This window comes from Chiloscyllium punctatum, chromosome 36 (assembly GCF_047496795.1).
Source record: "Chiloscyllium punctatum isolate Juve2018m chromosome 36, sChiPun1.3, whole genome shotgun sequence".
Taxonomy (NCBI): Eukaryota; Metazoa; Chordata; class Chondrichthyes; order Orectolobiformes; family Hemiscylliidae; genus Chiloscyllium; species Chiloscyllium punctatum.
Genome location: NC_092774.1, coordinates 4,096,154 through 4,118,876, shown reverse-complemented (window position 1 = coordinate 4,118,876; position 22,723 = coordinate 4,096,154). Strand labels below are relative to the sequence as shown.

Here is a 22,723-nt window from a genome sequence, read left to right as displayed (position 1 = left end):
CATTGTAAAAAGCCCACAGGAGAATATCATCGTGCTCAGGAATAATGATAGAATCAGTTTCCTTCACAAAACTCTTGTTCCACAGGAAAGTTGTGAAATTTCAATTCAAGCTCCTTGATCTCGAGTGGATATAAACCTGTCCCTGAAAAAGGATCATCCCCTTCCTTTCCCATAAGCCTTACTTCCATTTGAGGGACCATCTCCACTAAAAGGAGCAGTGGTCAGAACTGGCTGAATATCAATAACCTTGTTCCACTGACACTAAACCCTTTGGACTTAGACTCACGGTGAGATTTAATCACCATCCAGCTCATATATTAGGGTGAAGTTTCCTTGTCAAATGTTTTAATCCAATGATTGTAAACATTGAAACAGTGAAGAGAAAAATATGATATCCATAAATTTAAAAATAATCAATTCCATGCTATTATTGTCCAAGAACGATTTCAACCAAGCAGAAACTCTTCTGTTCTCAACCTTTCAGCATGGGTCTAGTTAGAGATTTCAGAGTGAGAGAGGGTTTAAAATCTCACAGCTAATGAAACCATTCATGTCAAAGCACACCCTAAATCCTGTCTCAATCAGACACAACTTCATTCCACACCCACAGCCTGTTTGCTGTCTGTCTGGACAGCTCAGTGGAATATGCTACAAATTTGTTGGGATGAGGGATTTTTAATAAACACTCATCCCTGTATCTCACTCTGTTCAAATAATTTCTCTCAGTTCGCAAAATTATCAAGTGAAATCAGGAACTTAACACTTTTAAAACTGTTCAACAAGGTATGAACTATAAAAAAAATAAAAATGGAAAAGACTGTAACACCAATTTTACATCACAACAGAATTGGATCCTGTCTTTTAACTGAGATTATAACAAAATCCCAACCTGCCTCCAAATATCCAACAGTCGAAAATCATTAAACCTACCCCAATCCAGCAAGTATCCTGAATAATGTAATCTGGATCAAGCTGAGCATGTTAAACAGATCCCAGAACCTTCATTAGGTTTTCTGAGGTTTAATATTAACGATTGAGAATAAATCTAGTCTCAGGTTTCAGCTCCAGTTACTGGGTATATTCTTGACTCTGCAGAAATTCACCTCTCTGGGATGGAATCATGTAATTGTCCAAAATATCTCACTGATTTTACTACATTATCAAATTCACTAAACACACATTAAATACAATAAATTGTCGAAAATAGTAGAATTGAGAAGTTTGTCTTACCTGAAGTCACTTCCAGGAAGGTTCCGCTCCCCCAGTAGTCAAGATAATACCACTGTGCTCTGTCTCTTCATTCACCCAATACAATAACTGACCCTGAGCTCAATATATAATAATCCCCAAGGAATTAAACATAAACTGTGTTTTAACCTGGAGCAGCAATTTCCTCTATTTTCATCTGAAATTCCATCCTGATCCTGTCCCAAATGTATTTACAAATGTGGTGTTTTTACCGTTTTCCTGTCTGTGGTACACCAGCTCCTGCAAGTTATCCATAAAAAGAATCGCCTCCTTTTTGTCTTGTTTTCTCCCAGGAATCGACATTTTCCCTGACAATCCCAGTCAGTGTTTAGATATTTCACTCTGGGAAACAGGAATGTGAAATCCACGGATACACACTGTCATTAGGAGCGAGGCAGTTTGTGTCAGGTTTTGTGCTGCTGTGGTAGTATATCCATCACAGTGTTTCAGCCGGGCTCAGAAACCACAGCTACAGGATCCAGCCCGAAATCAAATGTCCCAAACAACTCTCCAGTCTGTGTCCGAGTGTCTCCCACACTCCAGGAGTCAATGCTGGGGTTTTCAGGATTGTATGGGAAGCTGGGGGAATCCACAAGGAGTTTTCATTCTCCATCATTCTCTCTCTGTTCCTCACTGTTCTGTCCATCTTTCAAACGATATCTTCACAGAAAGTTGTTCCCACACCCAGATTATTGAATTGGATCTGATTTATTTCCACAGCTCAGGAAGTAAAGCCAGTGATAGCACCCAGAGAGAGCAGTTTAAATAGATTTCCAGTGGCAGGTTTTTGAATGGGGAGACCCCCCATCTGTCTCACTGTGTCACTCCAGTATGTATACACTGTGATAGGGAGCCGTACATGAACCTCCTCCCCTTTCCCTGACACTGAGTCCGGTCAGATTTCACATTTAACCCGATCACACTGACACTGCTCCAAGTGAGCATTGCTGCTCTGATTCTCCCTGCCCAGGGACTGGCCTTTCCTGTTTCAGTCCAGAGAGATCTTTGTTCATGTCCCGAACTCCTTTTCTCATCATATCACCTGTGCCAGGAATCAGCAGTGAATAATCCCATTTCCCCATTCCCAGGACCAGCAGGTCCCAACACAGTCAGGATGGGAATGAAGCTGTGCTGGTAGCTGGGGGGTGTGTGTGTGATAGTTCCTCCCGTTTCACTGATTCCCCTGACTGTCGATTCTCTCAGTGATTTTTTGTCCCAGTCCAGCCCCATTTCCTCTCACTGTGTCTCTCGCACAGTAATACACGGCGGTGTCATCCACTCTCAGATTGGGAATCTCAATGTAGGTTTTTGTCGAAGATTCGATTGAAAACGTGATTCGACCCTGAACTCCGGGTGCGTAGTAAGTGCTGTATCCTTGATTGTAAGAAAGTATCCATTCCAGCCCTTTTCCGGGGACCTGTCTCACCCAGTGTGTCCTGTAGCTGTACAGGCTGTACCCACTCACTGTACAGGTCAGTCTGACAGACTCCCCCGGCTTTTTCACAACTGACTCAGGCTGTGTCAGCACGATCTGAGAGCGGATACCTGTGAATAACAGAGAAACAGAAGAGAGCTCACTTTAATAAACTGGTCAGATAAACAGAGAGTCCCAGAATCTGGGAAGAAGCAGCCTCACTGTGTGGGGAGAAAGCCCCGGGAACTCTCACCTGTCAGACAGAGCAGGAGGACACAGAGATAAGGTGTAATCCCCATCGCGGTGTGGAAGCAGAGACAGAGTCAGACACTCCAGAGATCCGGCTGCTTCAGGGCACCTTTGTCTGGAGCTGGAGTCAGTGCTGTTTAAATAGGGGAGTGAAGTGAGTGAAGGTTCACCAACTTCCCCAGCAGCTCCACCCACTGAAACCAGCTTCAGTGTCCCCGCCTTCCAACAGGCAACAGTTCAGCAGCAATAATCAGGTTAAAGATCCTGTCACACTCTGTCCTAGTGCATTGTTTCAAAATTAAAGAGCTTGTGAACAACAAACAAACTGAGAGGCACCAGTCAGTGCACAGATATCCCTCTGAGAGAGAGGGGGTGGGGGTGGGGGGGGACTGAGTGACACCAGTCAGTGTACAGATAACCTCCCTGAGAGAGAGGGGACTGAGAGACACCAGTCAGTGTACAGATATCTCCCTGAGAGAGAGGGGGGACCGAGAGACACCAGTCAGTGTACAGATATCTCCCTGTGGGAGAGGGGGGACCGAGAGACACCAGTCAGTGTACAGATATCTCCCTGAGAGAGAGGGGCCTGAGAGACACCAGTCAGTGTACCGATATCTCCCTGTGAGAGAGGGGGGACTGAGAGACACCAGTCAGTGTACAGATATCTCCCTTAGAGAGAGGGAGGGGGAACTGAGGGACAACAGTCGGCTGAAGATATTTCCCTGAGAGAGAGGAGGCGGTGGGGTGACTAAGAGACACCAGTCAGTGTACAGGTATCTCCCTGAGAGAGAGAGAGAGAGAGGGGACTGAGAGACACCAGTCAGTGTACAGATATCTCCCTGAGAGAGAGGGGGGGACTGAGGGACACCAGTCAGTGTACAGATATCTCCCTGAGAGAGAGGGGGGACTGAAAGACACCAGTCAGTGTACAGATATCTCCCTGAGAGAGAGGGAGGGGGAACTGAGGGACAACAGTCGGCTGCAGATATTTCCCTGAGAGAGAGGAGGGGGTGGGGTGACTAAGAGACACCAGTCAGTGTACAGGTATCTCCCTGAGAGAGAGAGAGAGAGGGGGGACTGAGAGGCACCAGTTAGTGTACAGATATCTCCCTGAGAAAGAGGGGGGACTGAGGGACACCAGTCAGTGTACAGATATCTCCCTGAGAGAGAGGGGGGACTGAAAGACACCAGTCAGTGTACAGATATCTCCCTGAGAGAGAGGGAGGGGAACTGAGGGACAACAGTCAGCTGCAGATATCTCCCTGAGAGAGAGGAGGGGGTGGGGTGACTAAGAGATACCAGTCAGTGTACAGATATCTCCCTGAGAGAGAGGGGGGACTGAGAGGCACCAGTTAGTGTACAGATATCTCCGTGAAAGAGAAGGGACTGAGAGACACAAGTCAGTGTCCTGGTATCTTCCTGAGAGAGAGAGGACTGAGCGACGCCAGTTCGTGTACAGATAACTCCTTTATGAAGCTTGGCACCATCCAGGACAAAGCTGCTGGGTTGTTCGGCACCTATCCACCACCATTAATATTCAACACATCCACAATGGCAGCAGTGTGTACCATTCACAAGATCAACTGTATCAATTCACCAAGGCTCATTCGACAGCCCCTTCTCAACCCTTGACCCCGACCACATGGATGGACAGGGGCAGCTTCTGTATGGGATCACCATCACCTGCAAGTTCCCCCGGTAACTCACTCACCATCCTGAGTTGGAATGACATCACTGTTCCTGCATCATCACTGAGTTAAAATGCTGCAAGTCTCTCCCTAATAGTTTCAACTGCAGCAGTTCAAAAAGACAGATCACCCCACTTTCTCAAGGGCATTTTTGCTTATGAACAATAGTCCAGCTGATGATGCCCACATTCCATGACCAAGCAGTAAAATATCGAGCAATAATCACAAATTATCTTTCCTGGGATTGAGACAATAAAGTGTTATATTTCTGGGCAATGGGAAAGACCCCTGTCTCCATGCCATTAAAATAATCCCTTTTTGATTTCTGTCAGTTTGTGAGAGGCAGATCTGTTGATGCTGAGCTTTCAGGAACAGAACACAGACACTAATAGAGGCAATCGGGAGTTTGGAACCTGACAGCTGCTCAGTCAGACAGGCAGGTCAATGATGTAGGAAATACAGCTCTGGGCACTGCACCACAGGGAAAAGATGACTATTACAGACAGGGATCAGGGGAGGATGACCAGAAATGGGGGACTTCAGTTATGATGAAGGAAGAAATGTTTGGATTTGATACTTGGGAATCTCCTTCCACCTCTCCACCCCTTCCTCCTCCTTTAAGATTCTCTTTAAACACAACTGTTTGACCAAACCTTTGGTCATCTATCTGATATCTCCCAACTGATGCTGGGGTCAGTTTATATTTTATGTTCTCCCATGCAGTGCCTTGGCATGGTTTTCAATCTTGAAGGTACTATTTAAGTACAAGCTGCTGGAATAGAGTAGGTTAAAATCTAACATAATAGCTGGTGAAAGGTTTCAGGAGGATCGGATAAATATTGTCTCTGGTGAGTGAGCCAGTGATGTGAGGACATAGGAATTTATTATAACAGCAGAGAGAATAGTAAACCTGAAGGTTGAGTGGCTATTAGAATTCAGGGGATGGTCACTGAATCATTGATAAAGAAAAAGAAAACTGATAAAGATAATAAATTAGGAACAAACATATGAGATTGTGAAAACTTATGAAGGATGTAAGAAGGAAGAAATTAGTGAGAGTAAACATGGGTCCCTGAGAGACTGAAACAGAGAAAATCCCTACGGGGAATGAGGAATTGACAGAGGTACGAAAGAAGACCCCAAAAAAACCATTCCAGATGGAGGAAAGGATCAAAGATCTGGGTGAAAATGGGGAACTTGGGTATATTATAATGTGCAGTGAAGTTGTGTTGGAGAGATTAATGCAGCTTAGTGTCAGAATCTATGATTAGGGATGCAGCAGAGTGAACTGAGAGAATTGCTGACACTGAGTCTAAAAGGAAATCTATTGGCAGATTGGATTATAATGAAGAATATGTGATAATGATAAAATAAGCAATGATCAAATAAGCAAGGTGAACATCAATAGTCTGTTCCCATTGGCGGGAGTGCATGTACCATTGTAATATGCCGAAGTGTTTCAGTGAATGTACTGCTACAATAACACGAACAGATGTCTCAAAATAATTCACTGACACGAGTAACACAGTCTGGAGTATTTGTACAGGACCTGTATCAGGAACAGCACTGACTGACTCTGTATCCTCACCTCCTTGTTACCCTCTCTAATAACACTGTACTGACATCACTAACAGTACTGAGTGTCTGTATATCACCCTCACCAGTAACACTGTCTGAATTATTAGGACTGACCTTTTATGAGTGAATCACTCTGTCTGTCAATATTTCTGTCTTGCCCTTTCTATGTATTTACTAATGTATATATACATCCATGAATGAATTCACAACATGTAAACTTGTTTATTTCTATCTCAATCAATATATACAATATATGTGTCTTTACTTCGGCTTAATCATGATGGTGAACATTCACAATTTCAGCTTCACAGTTGAATGGCCAATCCTTGTTTATGATTTGCAGAGCTGAGCAGTGGATGAGGCCAGAGCGATCATCTACTTTTTACTGACCACCCCCTCCCCCATACCCCACAACCCCATCCCCAATCCCGACACCTATCCAGCACAGGTCAGTGGGTTGCTCACAGAACTGGCCCACTGCTATACTCGAGTTAAACAACGGAAATGACTTTTTAGACGGAGCCCTTATCAACAAGAAGCAGTGTTACACACACCCAAAAGTAATCTCATCTCATCAGCAATGATTGATGGAAACCACAGTCGAAATGTTTCACTGACTGTGTCAGATCCACATGCAGCAAATTGTTTCTGAGCTGAGAACGTTGTCCAGCCTTGAATGTCCCCCTCCTGTGTTTTCCCTCCTGTTTTCTCCTTCACTGTTTACCCCTCAGACCTCACTCAGTAAGACCCTGTTGTGAAACCTGACCCAGGGCTCACCAAGGGCACACTGACCTTGACTGACTCAGTCACTGATGGGATTGAAGGAGTGTGGGGGAGTTGTTCAGTCACTGATGGGATTGAAGGAGTGTGAGGGAGTTGTTCAGTCACTGATGGGATTGAAGGAGTGAGGGGGAGTTGTTCAGTCACTGATGGAATTGAAGGAGTGTGAGGGAGTTGTTCAGTCACTGATGGGATTGAAGGAGTGTGAGGGTGTTGTTCAGTCACTGATGGGATTGAAGGAGTGTGAGGGAGTTGTTCAGTCACTGATGGGATTGAAGGAGTGTGAGGGAGTTGTTCAGTCACTGATGGGATTGAAGGAGTATGAGGGAGTTGTTCAGTCACTGATGGGATTGAAGGAGTGTGAGGGAGTTGTTCAGTCACTGATGGGATTGAAGGAGTGTGAGGGTGTTGTTCAGTCACTGATGGGATTGAAGGAGTGTGAGGGAGTTGTTCAGTCACTGATGGGATTGAAGGAGTGTGAGGGAGTTGTTCAGTCACTGATGGGATTGAAGGAGTATGAGGGAGTTGTTCAGTCACTGATGGGATTGAGGGAGTGTGAGGGAGTTGTTCAGTCACTGATGGGATTGAAGGAGTGTGGGGGAGTTGTTCAGTCACTGATGGGATTGAAGGAGTGTGAGGGAGTTGTTCAGTCACTGATGGGATTGAAGGAGTGTGGGGGAGTTGTTCAGTCACTGATGGGATTGAAGGAGTGTGGGGGAGTTGTTCAGTCACTGATGGGATTGAAGGAGTGTGGGGGAGTTGTTCTGTCACTGATAGGATTGAAGGAGTGTGGGGGAGTTGTTCAGTCACTGATGGGATTGAAGGAGTGTGAGGGAGTTTTTCAGTCATTGATGGGATTGACAGAGTGTGGTGGAATTGTTCAGTGACCACTCTTTCCGAAGTATGTTTCCCAAGATTACATCCTGCTGGACGATCTCCCTGACAGCGAGACACAGTAATGGAGGGGTTCTGTTCCTGCACTCACAATCCAGAATCCTGGATTCACAAATCCCACCAGTTTGAGAACTTGAAATCCATTTCACAATGTCAGCATTTAAAAGTAATCAACCGAGTCAGGAAGGAATCCAGTTGTCCTTTCCTGGTTTGCACATTGGTTCAGAGTAGGTTCTGATCGAGAGAATCAATACTACAGGGGATAGAATGGTAGGGTGGGGGATCCAGGCATAGTCTTGTTGATGGAGATGTGAGCATTGATGAATGTTCAGGAGATTTCTTCACTTGTGTTTCATATCCAGAGAGTATTCCCCAATAGACTTTCCTCAGGAGATTAAATGGAGTTGATAAACTTGTTGGATAAGGGAGTGTGTCCATAAAATGTGGAAGGAGATTAAATGGGTGGTAATCCCAGGACAGTGTGGGTTGTAAATGGGCTGTGAATGACCCAGAGTTATTGGTTGTCTGATGATTCAATTGTTCTCCATCACAAGGTTAATTCACTTTGTTGTTCACCAGTTAATCACCATCCCCAATCTGAGACAAACTCTGTTTTATTGGAACATAGAATATAGAACAATACAGCGCAGAACAGGCCCTTCAGCCCTTGACGTTGCGCTGACCTGTGTACTAATCTCAGTCCATCCCCCTCCACTATCCCATCATCATCCATGTGCTTATCCAAGGATTGTTAAATCTCCCTAATGTGGCTGAGTTCACTACATTGGCAGGCAGGGCATTCCATGCCCTTACCACTCCCAGAGTAAAGAAACTCATTTGGTGTCTTTGTTTAAAATCTTGATCAAGGTCTTCAAGTTTAGGGTGAAGATTATCTACGTTAGAGACAATTTTGTTTGATATGGAAGGTGCTAGCTATGAAGAGAGGTCGAGTAGGTTAAGATTATTTTCATTAGCAAAGCGGAGATTGGGGGGGACTTGATTGAGGTCTACAAAATCATGAAGGGTATAGACAGGGTAGATAGAGATAAGCTTTTTCCCAGGGTGAGGGATTCAATAACGAGAGGTCATGCGTTCAAGGTGAGAGGTGAAAAGTTTAAGGGGGATACACGCAGAAAGTACTTTCCACAGAGGGTGGTAGGAGCCTGGAACGCGTTGTCAGCAGAGGTAGTAGAGGCAGACATGGTAGATTCATTTAAGCTGCAACTGAACAGACGCATGAGTATGTGGGGAACAGAGGGATACAGCTGCTTAGGAATTGGGCGATAGGATTAGACAATGGATTTGGATCGGCTCAGGCTTGGAGGGCTGAAGGGCCTGTTCCTGGGCTGTAAATTATCTTTGTTCTTTGTGCTGTTTCTGTCCAAGGGATAGATTGTTCTCCACTCATACAGGGAGATTCATTTTTGACCCTCTTTACCCTTCACATTCTCAGACCTCTTTTCAGTAAATATAAGAATGAATAATTGGTGTCAGTCACTAAATCAGAACCTTATTTCCATATGTAAAACACGGTGCTTATTCTTTTTAGTAACTTTATTCCCTCTGGGAGGCCCCCTGTTCAGTTTCAGTGGTGCTGCCTACTCCTACAGGAAACGTAAGGAGAAGGAAATAGCCCTGAGGTTGTTGCCAAGTTTCACACATCTGACAGCTCTGAATTAAAATATCAAACCTGTTTCTCATAACACGACAGCTGCACACTGTGAGATTCTGTTCAAATACAGAGGAAAATCAGACCTGGAGGAGACCATTCAGCCCCTCGATGTTGTTCCATTATTCACAGGTAGATCATAACTGAGGTGTACTGACCTGTCTCAGTTCTAGATCCTTCAATGCTTCTTTCAGAAAATTGCTGTCAGTCTCAATGTTGAATTTTTCACTTGATTCTCCGGCTTCATCAGCTTCTCAGGGGAGAGAGTTTGAGATTTCCCCCACCCTTTGTGTGGAGAAATATTTAATAGCATCCCTGAATGACCTGGTTTGAATTTAAAGATCTGCACCCCCACCACCACTGGAGAAATCATTTCTCTGTATTTATCCTATTGAATCTTTAATCAGCTTGAACCTCTCAATTCAATCACTCTTTAATCTCCTAAATTCCACATTTGAGGGAATATAAGTCAAATCAATGTAAATGCCACCTTGTTGTAACCCTGTTAGCTGGTATCATTCTGGTAAATCTCCACAGCTCCCTCTCCAATGTCAATCCATCCTTCCTGAGCTTCATTCCTGATATCAAGTGACATCGAATGATGGAACCAGAACTCTATTCAATTCCAGCATCAATTCCCCGTCTTTGTGTTCCAATATTTATCATCAACTGCTGAACATTGAGAGATTCTATAAAAATGTGTTTGACAGATTAATTCAAACTCAAACGTAGCAGTTGTCTGTCACACATGAAGCAAACCTTCTGCCTTTACATTCATATCCTGCAGGATTGGTCATTCCACTTGTGGGATATTTATTTCAATGATCTGTCTGATTGATGTAAATGATGAACTCTGTGTCTCAATGATCATGGTGCACTCTCCCTTCTCATCCCCATCCTGCAGCCTTTCACACACTTGATCACCCAGTGTCCATGTCCTTCTCCAGTGTCCAGCAGAGTGGGACTGTCCTCACTGGTTCCACACTTATCTGTCCAGTCATAGCCAGGGATTTTTAATATTCTTTCAAGGGATGTGAGTGTCATAGGCAAGGGCAGCATTTATTGCCCATCTCTAATTCCTCGAAAGTGAGGGCTTGCTGGACCAGTTCAGGGGGCAGTTGTGTGTCAATTATATTGCTGTGGGTTTGGAGTCACAAGGCAAAAACCTTCATACAATTGTGATGCCAAAATATATAGGCTATGGGCCAAGTGATGGAAAATGGGGTTCGAACAGAGAACATTACAGTGCAGTACATCGCAGGCATTCGATGTTGCACCGAACTGTGAAACCAAACTGAAGCCCATTTAACCTCCACTATTCCATTCTCATCTATATCCAGTGACCATTTAAATGCCCTTAAAGTTGGCGAGTCTACTCCGATTGCAGGCAGTGTGTTCCATGCCCCTATCACTCTCTGAATAAAGAAACTATCTCTGATATCTGTCCTATATCTATTACCCCTTGTGCTAGCCATCGCCGTCCGCTCTACCTAACCCTCTGATTATCTTATACGTCTCAATTAAGTTACCTCCCAACCTTCTTCTCTCCGATGAAAACAGCCTCAAGTCCCTCAGCCTTTCCTCATCACACCTTCCCTCCATACCAGGCAACATTCTAGTAAATCTCCTCTGAACCCTTTCCAAACCTTCCACATCCTTCCTATAATGCGATGACCACAACTGTGCACAATACTCCAAGTGCGGCTGCACCTGAGTTTTGTCCAGCTGCAGCATGATCTCATTGTTCCAAAACTCAATACCTCTACGAATGAAAGCTAACACACCATATGCCTCCTTCACAACCCTATCAACATGGGTGGAAAGTTTCAAGGATTTATGTACATGGACACCGAGATCCCTCTGCTCATCTGCACTTCCACGAATCTTATCATGGGCCCAGTACTCTGCATTCCTGTTCCTCCTTCCATAGCGAATCACCTTACACTTTTCCGCAATAAACTCCATTTACGACCTCTCCGCCCAGCTCTCCAGCTTATCAATGTCTCTCTGTAACCTACAACATCCTTCATCACTATCCACGACTCTACTGACCTTAGTGTCACCCACAAATTTACTAACCCAACCTTCTGTGCCTCATCCAGGTCATTTATAAAAATGACAAACAGCAGTGGACCCAAAACAGATCCTTGTGGTAGACCATTAGTAACTGAACTCCAGGATGAATATTTCCCATCAACCACCACCTTCTGCCTTCTTTCAGCTCACCAATTTCTGATCTAAACCGCTTAATCACCTTCAATTCCATGCCTCTGTATTTTGTGCAATAGTCTACTGTGGGGAACCTTATCAAACGCTTTACTGAAATCCATATACACCACATCGACCGCTTTAACCTTATCCACCTGTTTGGTCACCTTCTCAAAGAACTCAATAAGGTTTGTGAGGCACAGCCTACCCTTCACAAAACTGTGTTGACTGTCCCTAATCAACTTATTCCTCTCCAGATGATTACAAACTCTGTGTCTTATAACCCTTACCAACACTTTACCCATAACCGAAGTAAGGCTCACTGGTCTATAATTACCCAGGGTTGTCTCTACTCCCCTTCTTGAACAAGGGGACAACATTTGCTATCCTCCAGTCTTCTGGCACTATTCCTGTCGACAATGATGACATAAAGATCAAAGCCAAAGGCTGGGCAATCTCCTCCCGGGCTTTCTAGAGAATCCGAGGATAAATCCCTCTCAGCACAGGGGACTTATCTATTTTTACACTTTCCAGAATTGCTAACACCTCCTCCTTGTGAACCTCAATCCCATCAAGTCTAGTAGCCTGTATCTCAGTATTGTCCTCTACAACATTGTCTTTCTCTAGTGTGAATACTGAAGCAGAGTATTCATTTCACTTCCCCTGTTAGGGGTGGTGGAGTGGTGCAGCGGGAGTACGCTGGGCCCATAATCCAGAGGTCGATGGATCAATACCGTCCTCTGCTATTGCTCAATGTCTCCTTGAGCAGCTTTCCTTTCTAACGGTGTTCTTTTAATGCTACTGGCTGTGAATCTTATCAGATCGAATGGATTGGTTGGGGAGACAGTTAGAAGCAATGAGGAATTTGCAACAGCAACAGTGTATGATGGATAACAGTTATAGGATGGGGGGAAACTCTCAGATACAGTCACCTAGATGGGTTAACTCCAGGAAAGATAAGAGAGGTAGGCAGCTAGTGCAGGAGTCTTTTGTGGGAAAAACCCATTTCAAACAGGTATGCTGTTTTGGAAAATGTAGGGGGTGATGGATTCTCAGGGGAACGTAGCACGAACAGCCAAGTTGCTGGTATTGAGACTGGCTCGAATGCAACGAGGGGTGTGTCAGGTTCCAAGAGATCAATTGTGTTCAGGGATTCTCTAGTTCGAGGTACAGACAGACGTTTCTGTGGCCAGCAGCAAAAAAGCAGAATGGTGTGTTACTTCCCTGGTGCCAGGATCAAGGATGTCTCAGAGAGGGTGCAGAATGTTCTCGCGGGGGAGAGGGACCAGCAAGAGGTCATTGTCCACATTGGAACCAATGGCATTGGAAGAGAAAAGGTTGAGATTCTGAAGGGAGATTACGGAGAGTTCGGCAGAAATTTAAAAAGGAGGCCCTCGGGAGTAGGAATATCTGGATTACTCCTGATGCTACGAGCTAGTGAGGGCAGGAATAGGAGGATAGAGTAGATGAATGCATGGCTGAGGAGCTGGTGTATGGGGGAAGGATTCACATTTTTGGATCATTGGAATCCCTTTTGGAGTAGAAGTGACCTGTAGAAGAAGGACAGTTTGCACCTAAATTGGAAGGGGACCAATATACTGGCGGGGAGATTTGCTCGAGCTGCTCGGGAGGATTTAAATTAGTAAGGTGGGGTGATGGGACCCGGGGAGGTAGTGAGGAAAGAGATCAATCTGAGACTGGTACAGTTGAGAACAGAAGTGACTCAACCAGTCAGAGCAGGCAGGGACAAGGTAGGACTAATAAATTAAACTGCATTTATTTCAATGCAAGGGGCCTAACAGGGAAGACAGATGAACTCAGGGCACGGTTAGGAACATGGGACTGGGATATCATAGCAATTACAGAAACATGGCTCTGTGATGGGCAGGACTGGCAGCTTAATGTTCCAGGATACAAATGCTACAGGAAGGATAGAAAGGGAGGCGAGAGAGGAGAGGGGGTGACATTTTAGATGAGGGATAGCATTACAGCTGTGCTGAGGGAGGATATTGCCGTAAATACATCCAGGGAAGTTATTTGAGTGGAACTGAGAAATAAGAAATGGATGATAACCTTATTGGGATTGTATTATAGACCCCCTAATAGTCAGAGGGAAATTGAGAAACAAACTTGTAAGGAGATCTCAGCTATCTGTAAGATGAATAGGGTGGTTATGGTAGGGGATTTTAACTTTCCAAACATAGACTGGGACTGCCATAGTGTCAAAGGTTTAGATGGAGAGGAATTTGTTAAGTGTGTACAAGACAATTTTCTGATTCAGTATGTGGATGTACCTACTAGAGAAGGTGCAAAACTTGACCTACTCTTGGGAAATAAGGCAGGGCAGGTGACTGAGGTGTCAGTGGGGGAGCACTTTGGAGCCAGCGACCATAATTCTATTAGATTTAAAATAATGATGGAAAAGGATAGACCAGATCTAAAAGTTGAAGTTCGAAATTGGAGAAAGACCAATTTTGACGGTATTAGGCAAGAACTTTCGAAAGCTGATTGGAGGCAGATGTTCGCAGGTAAAGTGACAGTTGGAAAATCGGAAGCCTTCAGAAATGAGATAACAAGAATCCAGAGAAAGTATATTCCTGTTAGGGTGAAAGGAAAGATTGGTAGATACAGGGAATGCTGGATGACGAAAGAAATTGAGGGTTTGGTTAAGAAAAAGAAGGAAGCATATGTCAGGTGTAGACAGGATAGATCGAGTGAATCCTTCGAAGAGTATAAAGAAAGTATGAGTATATTTAAGAAGGAAATCAGGAGGGCAAAAAGGGAACATGAGATAGCTTTGGCAAATAGAATTAAGGAGAATCCAAAGAGTTTTTACGAATACATTAAAGACAAAACAGTAACGAGGGAGAGAATAGAGCCTTTCAAAGACCAGCAAGACTTGCGGCCTTTGTGTGGAGCCGCAGAAAATGGGGGAGATACTAAATGAGTGTTTTGCATCAGTATTTACTGTGGAAAAGGATATGGAAGATATAGACTATAGGGAAATAGATGGTGACATCTTGCAAAATGTCCATAACACAGAGGAGTAAGTGCTGGATGTCTTGAAACGCATAAAAGATAAAAGTCGATAAATCCCCAGGACCTGATCAGGTGTATCCTAGAACTCTGTGGGAAACTGGAGAAGTGATTGCTGGGCCTCTTGCTGAGATATTTGTATCATCGATAGTCACAGGTGAGGTGCCAGAAGACTGGAGGTTGGCTAACGTGTTGCCACTGTTTAAGATGAGTGGTAAGGACAAGCCAGGGAACTATAGACCAGTGAGTCTGAACTCGGTGGTGGGCAAGTTGTTGGAGGGAATCCTGAGGGACAGGATGTATATGTATTTGGAAAGGCTAGGGCTGATTAGGGATAGTCAACATGACTTTGTGCATGGGAAATCATATCTCACAAACTTGAAGCTCGAGTTTCCCCATTTCATTTTCTTGTTCAAGCTGCTCCATCAGGAACTGAAGCCTTGGTAATTCAGTTGACTCACCTCTTGTATCAGTTTGCTTCTTTTCCAGTTTTAAATGCTCTGCTATTACCCCAATTGTGTCGACTTTACTTGTCCCTGCTTTGAATCCTAACTTCCACGTCCTCACCAATTCTAACAGCCTGGCTTTGGTTACTTTTTGTCAATCACTCAGGGATAAAATGCCCCTCTACAGGAACGTTTCTGTAACTGCCAAAGGCATTTATCCGTTTTCCAGTTATTATTCCCTTACTTCCACTGACATGTTTGTAGCATCAGGTATCCCACAGTGAGCCTCCTGTTTTATGTTGAGATGAGAAAAGTGCACTGTCTTTCTGATCCCACTTCTCCATGGGTCAGGAAGGATGTGGAAGCATTGGAAAAGGTGCAGAGGAGATTTACCAGGATGTTGCCTGGTCTAGAGGGAAGGTCTTATGAGTAAAAGCTGAGAGACTTGTGTCTGTTCTCATTGGAAAGAAGGAGGTGAAGGGGGGATTTGATAGAGACATACAAGATGATCAGAGGATTAGATAGGATAGACAGTGAAAGACCTTTTCCTTGGGTGATGATGTCAGCTTGTACGAGAGGGCATAACCACTGATTAGCTCCCATATCTCTCCAAATTGTAACATCTTTCCCGTCTCCCCAACCCCCAACTGTTTTTCCTGAGTAAACTTTACCCACAGAGATGAAGTCTTTATAGCGATCAGGCACTAACTCAATAACCAGCCCCTGCCTTGGGGCTGTGCACTCTTCTGCAGCTCCTCAACTTTTCTTGGTATTTCCTTTACGACTGTCATTAATCCCACTGGCTTAGCCTCTTTCACCACACCTTTTCCCACAGTGCCTTTCTTCAACGACCAGCACTGTGATCTTATGTGTCCCACCTTCTGGCAGTGAAAACACCTTTTCCCAGTGCCTTTCTTAAACCCCAGGCACTGTAATTTTATGTATACCAGTCCATTACTGTGAAAACACCTTTCATCTCCTTTCCACCCCCTTGGGCTTCTTTTTTAACCTGTGTAAACTATTCCCACTGTGCTCTATTCTTTGTTTTGTAGTAAAGGCTCTCCCCTTCTCCCAATTTCTATCCCACACAGGATAAAATTCCTTTCGGAAGCTAAATTTCACCTTGTGCACTCTTGTACACTCATCTGCCATCTCTGCCAGTCTTCTCACTTCTTCAACTTTCTGTTCATCCTCGTGAATTCTTATCATCTCTGGAAGTGAGTTTTTAAACTCCTCAGGCAGTGTAACCTCTCTTAGTGCCTCCCATATCTTATCTATTTTTAAGGTCCACACCCATCTAAAATTACTATGTTTAAATCTTTCAAATCAACACAAGTCTGACCTGGTTCCTTCTTTATGTTTCTGAACCGCTGTCTATATGCTTCTGGAACCAATTCATAAGCACTCAAAATAGTCTTTTTGACATCTGCATCATATCTTGACCCCTCATCTGACAGCACTGCATACACCTCACTAACTCTGCCTTTCAGCTTAGTCTGAATGAACATTACCCACAAGTTCTCTCACCACTCCATCGGCCTCGCCAATTTTTCAAATTAAATGAAGAAGGCTTCATCATCTTTCTCATCAAAATGTGGCAATGTTTTAACATATTTGTACACATCACTACCTTCTCTCTTCATCTCCATCCTGTTAACATGACTTTCCTGTCTAATTCACAACTTTGGAAGTTCAGATTCTCTCTCCTTTGCTCTTTCTTTTTCTCTTTGCTCAGCTAAGTCCCTTCTCTCCCTTCCTTTTCCCTCTAACATGGCTCTTCATTCCTTTTCTTTATCTTCTAACTCCATTTGCCTCAGTTTTAATTGAAGTTTTTCTAACTCTACTGCACTTGTCTGTTTCTCTGATACCCCTCAGTGCTTGACCAACTCCATTACAATGTCAGCTTTACTTTTGTCCCTGGTTACACCCAATTCTAACCTGTTTGCGAATTCTAAAAGAATGTCCTTCCTTTGTCTTTCGAAACATTCTTGGCAAATTTTCACATGAAAAGGTCCCTTTGATAGAGTGTTTTCTTAAAGGTACAGTATATGTTTTCAACTTCAGAACACATATATCCTCTCTCATACTCACACTCTCAACCTCTCTCACGTACAGTCACACACTCACTCCATGTCTTTTTCACACACATTGACTCACTCTCTCTCACACACTGACTCTATATCTCACATACACACACTCTCAAACACAATCCCACACACTCTCAACACACACACTCACATACACTCAGTCTCACACGCATGTTGGCTGTTGTCTCACTAAATGCCTTAATCATCACAGCAAGACTCCCTCAATGTTGTGCCCTCCTTCCCCAACAATATCGACAAGCTCACCATTGAACAGCCTCATTGTTGGCTGTAAGGGTGAAAGCGAGTATGTGTGTGTATGTCTGTGTATGCTCTCAGTGTTTTACACAAGCTCAACATTTTTATTTTGTGGTGGTTTCTGTATACAATGACAAAAACCCAATCGAGGGGTTCTGGGTGGTTTACTCACAGGAATGAGTTACAGGCAGAAATCTATTCGAGGGAACTGTCGATTCAATGTTAACTCTGAAACCCACAATTATTTCCAATCTCTTACTGTGCTATCAACATTTTACCCAAAGTTGTGGAAGCAACAGCACGATCATGTGATGCAGCATCACTTCCTTTGATGATGTGTGCTGTGTCTGATTAGCATATTACACTATCAGAAGTGATAAAATATTCTCCAAATCCCAAGCTCAGGTTGTTTCTGTAAATGGTGAACAACAGTGTTCCTAGCACCGTTCCTTGTAGAATATTACTTCCCAGCATTTGTCAATCTGAGTAACATCCTTTAACCACTATTCGTGGTTTGGTTTAGTTGCCAACTTGTTTTCTATTCTGTTGTTGTCCTTTGATTTACACCATTTGGTCTTTGCGATTTTGCATCATCTCGCAGGCCTTTTGTAACTCCAAATGTATTACATTGAGTACATTAATCTTGTCGATACTTTCTGGGACTTCTTCAAAGAATGCAATCTGGTTGGTTAAGAGTTTCAGTATTTTATTCCTTGCTGACAGCACTTTGTGATATTTTTAGTTGACATGTTTCTGTTAGATTTCTGAAGGAGTTACAGAAATGATAAGAATACACGACAACAAATATATGTTTATAAATTCAAGCAAAGGGAACAGGCTCAGAGAATGAGCAAAAAGCTGATGTGATTAGTATTTTTAAGACTGGAGATAGATTGAAAGCTTCATAAACCTCTCAAGGAACTGCTCCTGCTTTCGAGCAGCACAATGATTGTTTATGATTAATATGTGACAGATGTCCGAAACTCAGTGATAACATCAAGATCAGTTCCTTCTCCTTCCACTTCCTCTCAGAGATCACAGTCAGGTTTAATCTGAGCAGGGGGACCTCCCAGAGGGACTTGGTTACTAAAAGGAATAAGTACATTGATACTGATATGAAAATCAAATTCTGATTTTATTCTTTGCTCCAACAAACAGGTATATATTTACTGAAAGGTGACAGACCGGCAGAACTGAAACTAATTGCAAAAGACCTCCAACATCATGGCTTTAACCTCACATCAGAATGGTTAGACCCTGCAATGAACATTCAGATTCTTTTGTGAAACATGTCCACGAGGAAGGTATGAATAGGAAATTGGACTATTGCACAGAGAATTTTATCGTCTGTTAAGTTCAAGATTTTTAGTTTATGTAAAGAAGGCTCTCAGAAAAATGTGTCAGCACAATTAGTGTCTGACTGTACACGGACTGAGGGAACAACACAAACACACATTTATCGTGGGAGACAATACACAGATTGAGGGAACGTTAGGGAACCACGGTGATAGTATGGGAACTGTGCACTAATTGAGGACGCTATGCAGGAGCACAGTTACACAGTGGGACTTTATACAGGTTGAAAGAATGCTCCAGAAATACTTACTATGGGACTGAATGCCGAGTGAGAAAGCTGAACAGAAACACAGTTGCAAGATTGTTCAGTGAGAGCGAAGTACAAATACATGGTTACAGTGCTGACTGTGCACCGAGTAAATGAACTATGGAGAAACATTTACAATGTGGGACTGCACACAGAGTGAGGGATACTTTAGTATATCAGTAACTGCATAATTGTACACAAAGTGAGGGGCTCTACAAAAACACAGTTACAGTGTCAGACCCCAATCGGAATGCGAGAAGTCGACAGAAACACAGTTAGAAGATGGGACTATACTTTCAGGATTCATTCGAGTGTGTAGTGGATATCAAGCCCTCTACTGGAGTTAGCACAAAGTTCCAAATGTTAAAATAACTACACAGAATTTCCTATTTCATCTGATTAACAGATCCAAGTAGATAGAAAGCATGGACCAAGTTTTTGTCCTGAGCAAGAAGTCAGAAAGATTGTAGCTACAGATAAACATCTGTGTATAACACAACAAACTAAAACTCCAATCCCCTTATAAACTCCTCCTTAAACTCACAGTCAGAAAAACAGACAGGGAAAAATAGGTTTCAGACATAGGAATACCTGTAAACATTTCAGTGGTTCTTATTAACAGGTTGTTGAGGTGATCCTTATGATTATTACACCAGTTAGAATGTTGCTTTTCAATCATATTTCTGCAAAAGTTTCCACTGTTTTGCACGAGACACAAAGTGCATGGTTCACTGATAAAAGGGCTGTGACGTCTCAGTTAAAAGTCACAGCTTACAACAACCCCTGAATGAAAGAGGAACAGATTTTCATGTTTAAAATGGGTTGGAACTGGAGAGACCAGAGAATCAACTCCCATGGAGATCAAACGACTTCTCTCTGTGATGTGTTTCCACCCCAAAAGGTTCAGTTCCCAGAAAACTAATGACACAATTGTTGGTAGGCAAAAGGCTTTTGCCACCGATAACTGGTCACTAGTCCATAGACCAATACATAGAAACACAGATATGTGTGGAACTATACACAGAGTAAGGGGATTCTACAGAACATAGTTGTATTGTGGGATTGTACAGATATCGAGGAAACTGTATACAAGCATAACAGAAACCAGTGTGGTGCTTTCCACAGATTGAGGGGATGATACAGAAATACATTTTAGGTCATGACTAGCACAAAAGAAGTTTTCTATTGCTGTGTGATGTGAATGACTTTGGTTCCAGGACTTCGCAGCTGCAGTTCCTCATAATAGTGTCCCAAGCCCAACCATCTTTAAGAATGGCCTTTGCTCCATAGTTAGGAAAGAAGTGGTAATGTTTTCAGTTGATTGCACAATGTATAACAACCATTCATAACTACTCATACATTGCAGCAGTCCATATCCTTACGGAGCAAGATCTGAACCACATTCTCTCTTGGGTCGTGAAGTAGGAAGGAACTTTCACATGAGTGCCAGGCAATGACCATTTCCAACAAAGGAGACCAGAGCTATCTCCCCCTCACATCCAATCTCATTATCATCATTGAATCCCCCACTATTAATGTCTTGGAGTTACCACTGACCAAAACCGACTGGACCATCCATCTCAATACTGTGTCTCCAAGACAAGATCAGATGATGGGAATTCCCTCACGAGGAGCTGTCATGGAAAATAGCAAATTTCTTTCCCCAAAGGTCATCAGTAAACCAGATGGATTTTCTTCTGAGGATCGACAGTGGTTACATGGTCATCATTAGGTCAGATTTTGATTCCAGATATTTCTTGGGGTTGTCTGCCATGGTATCTGGGATTATATGACCCGAAAACATTACACTGGGTTTCTGCATTTTATTAGGGGAGGTATATTGGTAATGTCACTGGGCCAGTAATCCAGAAATCCATTATTAATGTTCTCAGGATATGGGGTCCAATCCCACCGTGGGACATGGTGAAATTTGAAATGATTAAAACTCTATCATAATAATATACCAATGGCGATCATGTAACCTCTGTCCTTTGTAAAAATCAATGTGGTTCACTAATGGCCTTTAGTGATGGAAATCTGCCATCCTTGACCCCAGGGCAATTAGGAATGAGCAGTAAATGCCAGCCTAGCAAATGATGACCACATCCCACAAACAAATACAAATATAAAAATACAAGTCCGGTATGATCACCCCAACCTCCCAGTATATGTGACCCCACTATGGTGATCAGCGATTTTAATAATGGGATCAAAAACACCAGGTCCAAATATTCTTTGCACAGAAAGATAAGCAGCACTGTAAATAAAACGTCAGGAAGCATCAAATTAGCAAGAAATAATAGACCAAACTGTAGCAAATAAACTCCAATGTTGGCAATTGTGTGGTCATCCACTTCAGAACCAGAACGGGTAGATCTGAATACTTTCAAAACAGTGATAAGCTAGGAACATCCCATCCTCCTATATCCCCTTCCTCTCTAATCCCCATCCTCCTACATCCCCATCCTCCTACATCCCCATCCTCCCTCATCCCCATCCTCCCTCATCCCCATCCTCCCTCATCCCCATCCTCCCACATCCCCATCCTCCCTCATCTCCATCCTCCCTCATCCCCATCCTCCTACATCCCCATCCTCCTACATCCCCATCCTCCTACATCCCCATCCTCCTACATCCCCATCCTCCCTCATCCCCATCCTCCCACATCCCCATCCTCCCTCATCTCCATCCTCCCTCATCCCCATCCTCCTACATCCCCATCCTCCTACATCCCCTTCCTCCCACATCCCCATCCTCCCACATCCCCATCCTCCCTCATATACTTTCTGTGGAATGTGGACATTGCCAGGCTGGCCTGCATTTCTTGCCTGTCCCTAGTTGCCCCCTTGAGAAGGTGGTGGTAAGCTGTCTTCTTGAACCGCTGCAGTCCACCTGCTGTGGTTGACCCACAATGCCATTTGGGAGTGAATTCCCGGATCTTGACCCAGCGACACTGAAGAAACGGTGATATATTTCCACGTCAGGATGGTCAGTGGCTTAGAGGGGAACTTGAAGTTGGTGGTGTTCCGATATATCGACCTGAACACGTGATGGTCTCCATTTCGTCATTAAAACTTCCATTTTAAGATCCTAACATTCTGGGACACACTCAGATTCTGCTTCTGTGTACGCTTTTTGATACAACTGCTTTGTTGTAATTTGACTAACCTCTCTGAACTAAAAATATCCACTTTGTCCTCCACCTGTTTCTGTTTTTATTTCTCAGCCATTCAATCAAACGTTTCTGATAATTGAACTTTAATTTCCTTATCTTTATTCTTTGATTTCCCTCCTATTTTAACCTGTGGCTTTGTGACCTTTTTACCACAGAGTCAGGAGAATTCCCAGGATATACTGCCTGTAACATCTTACTGCCTGATTTTCCACTGGCCTTTCAACCACAATAGGTATCACTCCCACCTGTGATCCAGCTGTATCATACCTGAGGATAAACTGGATTAGAGAATCTCACCCTGTTATAAACGATCTGCATTATCTTCAAAGACATCTCATCCTCCTTTACGACCTGAGCATTTCTCTTTTCCCCAGTTTCTATCCCTCACAGATT

General features: G+C 43.5%; 1 protein-coding gene and 1 long non-coding RNA gene across 7 annotated transcripts in view; one reads left to right on the top strand and one right to left on the bottom strand.

Moving 5' to 3' along the window:
• Window positions 1-2,416, bottom strand: part of LOC140460183 (uncharacterized) — a 40,132-nt gene extending 37,716 nt beyond the window's left edge. For all 6 annotated transcript variants that reach the window (XM_072554570.1, XM_072554571.1, XM_072554572.1 and 3 more), the window contains exon 1: window positions 1,461-2,416. In XM_072554570.1, coding sequence (XP_072410671.1) covers window positions 1,461-1,551 — 91 coding nt within the window. In that variant the 5' untranslated portion in view covers window positions 1,552-2,416. The remainder of the gene's footprint in view (window positions 1-1,460) is intronic.
• LOC140460184 (uncharacterized) overlaps window positions 1-21,303 on the top strand; it is a 54,316-nt gene extending 33,013 nt beyond the window's left edge. Inside the window, exon 3 of the long non-coding RNA XR_011953899.1 lies at window positions 18,711-21,303. This is a non-coding gene — a long non-coding RNA (uncharacterized lncRNA). The remainder of the gene's footprint in view (window positions 1-18,710) is intronic.
• The last annotated feature ends 1,420 nt before the right edge of the window (window positions 21,304-22,723 follow it).